Here is a 5,004-nt window from a genome sequence, read left to right on the forward strand (position 1 = left end):
TGGTGTCTGCTCTGGAGGATCCTTGGGCTCCTTTTAGCAAGCGGAGTGGTGTGTGGGGGAAAGACCACGATGCTGAAACCTTCTCTCTTCAGTGACTTTCTGGGACTCGTTTTGGCTGCCGTGGGTTTGCCCGCTGTGCCCTGCAGACCTGGGGCTCGGGAGCCGGGGTTGTCGTAGCTGTGGAGAGAAGGGGGGAGCGTGCCGGGCTGCGGCTAGAGCTGGAGACTGTCCCCTTGCTTCTCCCAGGTCACTGGAGAGCCCTTGATCCGCCGTTCGGACGATAACGAAACAGCCTTGAAAACCCGCCTGAAGGCCTATCACACGCAGACCTCTCCCCTGGTCTCCTACTACAGCAAGCGAGGGATCCATACGGCGGTGGATGCCTCCCAGTCTCCCGACGTGGTGTTTGCCAGCATCCTGGCAGCCTTCTCGAGAGCGACATGTAAAGACCTGGTTATGTTCATTTAGGGCTCCGTCCCAGGATGGAGTTCTCCCTTTTCTCTCTCTCTGTCTCTCCATCTCTGTCTTTCTGGGGCTGGGGAGGGTGAAGAGCTGAGTAGAGTAGAAGAGGAGGGGACAAAACAATGCAGCCCAAGGCAGGGCTGTGCTCATTCTCAATTAAACAAGCTGTTAATGGTCTCTATCTCGCTATATGTGAGTGTCAGTCTGTGGGTGCTGGAGATGTGGCCTCTAGAGGTCGCAGCGAGCCCGAGCACCAGCTGCCAAAAATGGGGTTTGCACCCCTTTGGGTCAAAAGGCTTTTGTTTCATTGCAGAGCTGGTAGGAGCTGCACTTTGGGTCGCTCCTCAGGGGACTGGAAGGTTGGAGAGTCAGTGGAAGGACCTTTGCAGGGTGCGGGATGGGTGGTGTGGGAGATGAAACGGTGGGGTTGCTCGTGGCGAGGACGTGAAGGGCTGTGCGTGGGAGCACAGCGGGCTGCTGCTCAGCGCAGGCTGGGAACTTCTTGTTCTGTGGGTTTGATTCTCTGTGGGGTGGCAGGTTACCTGTAAACACACACCCTATGTTCCTCCCGTTGTGATGGGGCGTGTGGGGCAGAAAGAGGGTGGGTGAGAGCTCGGGGTTTTCAGCTTCTCCTCATTTTGGAGGCCCAAATATAGCAAGAATTAGTGAGATACTTTTTGCTTGTTTTTAACACGGAGCTCTGCTCAGAGCCTGGCAGTCACTGTGTGTGGCAAGTTGGGATCTCCTGAGGACAAGAAAAGGACTTGGGTTTTATCTCTTCACTCTTGCCTGAGCTTTGGCCAAGGAGATGAAAATGGGTCGAGCTTCTCCTGATCCCAAAGTCTAAATAAAACCTTATTGCAAAGCAAATGATTTTTTTTCCAAGGCCTGAGAGACAGCGTAATTAACCACCGGCTTCATGTGCCCTTGAGCCAATGACCTTCACTATGAGCTCATGGAAATGTACTCGTTCCTTGAGCAAATCGAATGGCTCCGTCAGGCTGTCCATTCGAGGACACTGTGTGCGGTGTGTGGTTGGTGTCCCGGCTTCTCGGGGCCGTTCCGCTGCTGTAAGGTGGCTGTGGTGACCTTTGTCCATGCAGGATTCCAGCCCTTCCTACAGGACCCTGCTGTAAATGCAGTTTGGCCCCATGGAACTCTGTCCTTTGGCCTTCCATGTGTGTTTACCGATTCAGTGTTCCCAAACACCCTCCTCTTTGGAGGAGAGCGCTTGTCTCCCTGCCGTGGGAGAGCAGATGTCTGATCCTCAGGAATCCCTTACTCTTTTTCTTGATAACTCCTCTTTCTCTGAAAACTGCTCTCTATCCTTGCACATCCTTTCCAGAGAAACAACTTCTTCCCTTCCAGCAAACTGGAAATAACGCCAGGAACTGAAAGCAGTTGACTTGTTGCTCTTGCAAGCGCGTGACTGCAGGGAAAGAGGGTTTGAAGTAAACGGTGCTGGTTTCGTCAGCAGCCCGTGGTCTCCTGAGAGTGCCCAGATGGCTGGTGCCTCATCTGTCATCTCTGATTTCCTGCAAAAGGGCTCTGGGTACTGGAAAGTGTGTGTTGAAGCTGCCCCATATCTCGGTGATTTTAAAGAACTTCTGATTGGGACCAGTTTTTATCTTGGCATCTCAAGCCAGTCCACAGCAAGAACAAGGTGTTCTTCTTCCTTCCTTTTCCCCTCTGTGCTCACTTCGCATCCAGCTCACCAGCCTTTTTCTGCCATAAACCACAATTTTTAGCTTTTTTTTTCCTAAATCTATTTTTTCTTCCCGTTTATTGCAGCCGAGTGACCCCGTGAACAAGATGAGAGACCACCAAACGCTGCACGCTCTGCTCCATCACCCACGGGTGCAGGGAGGGCAGCTGGGGAGGGGGTTACGCTTGAGGGGAGGGGGATAAGGAGGTGGTAGACAAGGGGCTGGGGGGGCTGATTTGGCTGGTTTTAGTTTGGATCTCTTATTCAGCAGAATCACTGTGAAGAGGAGATGGCTTTCTCCTTAGCAATCGCTGTTTGGGGAGGCAAAACAATTGTACAGAGTGAACCATTTCTGGCAGGGATCAGCTGCGGGTCCTCGGCCTGTTAGGAGGGTTGGGCTACACGCTGTTCCAGCCGCTCCGGGATCGTCAGGGTTTATCTCACGGCATTTTGGTACTTGGAGACCACTGGGAACTTTCTAAACTCGCTTCCTGTCAGCGAGGATCAAAATGAACAAATGACTCATCATTTATGGAATGGAATGGAAAAAAAAAGATGCCATGGTGTGGTTTGTGGGTTTTATTTTTCCTGGAAGTTTTGTTTCTCTCGTTCTGCTGTGTTCCTAAACCCCGGCATGGAGACTGCTTGAGGTTTCTCTGCTGCTGACCAGAGGGGCTGCGGCTCTAGTGCAAACCTGCCTTGGCAAAGCGGTGGCTTCTCTGTGATCCTGACCGAGCTGGAATTCATGCAATTCTGGAGCAATGCAAAAGAGACTTAATTGACTGCAAAAATAACACTTAATTGGGTTTCTTTTTCAGCATTTCTTTTTAAATCAAATGGTGCCTTGTCTAACCTCTGAATCAAGAATAAAATAACCCCTTTGCATTTTGTATCTGTTGCTGTGTCCTCTTTGGCCTGCGGACAGCGTGGAAGAGGAGGTGGATGACAGCACAGCCCACTAACAATCCAGCTGGGTGGATCCTCGGGCCTGATCCTATCTCAAGGATGTTCTGTGCAGTTGAAAATGTGGCTTGTAGTTCCTTTCATCTCTTTGCTGTGTTCCAATGCTTTATATCACCATAGCAATCATGTCTTTTCCTGTTTTTTCTCTCTGTTTCTTTGTGCGCAATGCTGGAAGCACTGAGCCCCTGTGTATCCTGACCCTGCCTGCTCAGAGCTGCTTTCAGGTATTTTTAAGCCCTTTCCCCTTCACCTCCTGAGTTTGTGGAGGAACTGATGTTATTTCCTTCTCTCTTCCTGCAGTAATTGGAAGCCACATGTTGTGTGTTCTGTTCCTGCTCGTTTGCTTTCTGCCCTTCACACCTCGTTGCATCCCTCCCTTCCCCTCCTCCGGTGCCTCGCTAAATACACAGGGCAAAATCTGCTCTAATGTGGGGAACAAGAGCATTTCTTGGCCTCCCTTTATCCTACCTTGGCAGGGACCCCGACTCCTGCTCTCCGAGCTATCCCAGAGAACGGCTGTTCATGATGTGCTGATGGAGGGTGGTTGTTCAGTGCCCCCTTGCAGCCCCGTGTGTGTTTGGGGCTTCGCTTTGGCCAATGTGGACCAGCACCAAGAAGGGTCAGGTTGCAACCACCCATTTCCTCCAGAAACAACTCGTTTCTTTGGCATAATTGGCCTCTCTTGCTCCTCCGCCATTCAGTCTCTGTGCTCTGGTGTTATTATTACCTCTCTCTACCTCCAATTAGCCTTTTGAAGGCAAGCTTGTGCCTCTGGTGTTTGTGGTGTCCTTCCCTTGATTCTTTTGATGACCGATGTTAAACTACGCTCTTCCTCGTTGTTAAGAATTGTGTCTGCTACTGTGCCTGCTGTTGGTTTAAAAACCTGTTCTGCCTGCTCCTCCTGGCTTTCTAGAACATGGGCTGGAGATGTCTTGGCTCCTCCGAGCTGGGCTGCTTCTGTTTTCTCTTTGATCCTTCCCTAAGTGTGAAGCATGAAATGATTTGGGGTGCTGTGGGGAGCCTGTTTGGCTCGAGCTGATGTCCTCTGTAGTTGGATCTGTTCTGTGACCTGTCTCCATCACGCCAACCTTGAATGTTTTCCACAGCATGCGATGCTCTGCAGGTGCTGTAAATTCCTTCTGTTCAATTTCACTCCAGCAAGCTGCTTATCAGGCACTCTTTTGAAAACCGTGTTCATATTTCATACACACAATTATTCAGCAACTATAAAAGGGGAAAATTCCTATTTATAGCACAAGGACCAGCATCAAATAGGACACTGAATTCTCACTGATAGAGGAAGTGACCTGTTCTCTAATGCAGCAATATTTCTGCTGAAAAGAAACAGCATCTTGGATGGGGGAGGGTTGAAAAGCCCTAGGCCACCTCTTTCCATTAAAAATGTGCTGCAGTCCTGAAAATACAGTACCTGCCCTTTTCCCTTCCTGATGAAACCATCTGTGAAAGAGAGATTGCAGAGAAACCTTTCACTGTGGATTTGTGGTTAGTAATAATGAGTCTGCTGACTCCTGAAGGTCTGGCTTGGAGCTGGTCTGAAGTTTCTGATTGATATCTGCTCTCTGACCTTGATCTGGGGGTGAGAGGTGACTGCAGAGTGCTGTGGGCAAGGAGCACGAACCCCTTGTCTGTAGAGTTTGTACAATCACAGTGTGTGTGCGCAGCCCTCAAAAAGGACGCGTGGGGCTAAGGAACAAAGAACTGACTGAGAGCAATGAAGGGAAGGGGTGGGAAGAGCTTGGGGACAGCGCTGGGGACATGGGTGACAACTGCGGAGAAGGTGAGTGCCTGTTTTGTGTGAGCCTGCTTCCCACCACTACCTCTGCTCTCCCTTCCCTTCCAGGTATGTTGAGCCA

At 50.6% G+C, this 5,004-nt stretch overlaps 1 protein-coding gene across 3 annotated transcripts in view; it reads left to right on the plus strand.

The window, feature by feature from the left end:
• AK2 (adenylate kinase 2) overlaps nucleotides 1-3,059 on the plus strand; it is a 116,784-nt gene extending 113,725 nt beyond the window's left edge. Inside the window, exons 6-7 of one of the 3 annotated variants that reach the window (XM_080357764.1) lie at nucleotides 247-442; nucleotides 2,254-3,059. In XM_080357764.1, coding sequence (XP_080213890.1) covers nucleotides 247-442; nucleotides 2,254-2,261 — 204 coding nt within the window. In that variant the 3' untranslated portion in view covers nucleotides 2,262-3,059. Of the gene's footprint in view, nucleotides 1-246; nucleotides 2,229-2,253 lie in introns of those variants that run through there. The other 2 variants (XM_080357765.1, XM_080357763.1) reach the window with 2 other exon arrangements.
• Nucleotides 3,060-5,004: the final 1,945 nt, after the last annotated feature.

The sequence above is a fragment of the Nesoenas mayeri genome, assembly GCF_963082525.1.
Source record: "Nesoenas mayeri genome assembly, chromosome: 21".
Classification (NCBI taxonomy): Eukaryota; Metazoa; Chordata; class Aves; order Columbiformes; family Columbidae; genus Nesoenas; species Nesoenas mayeri.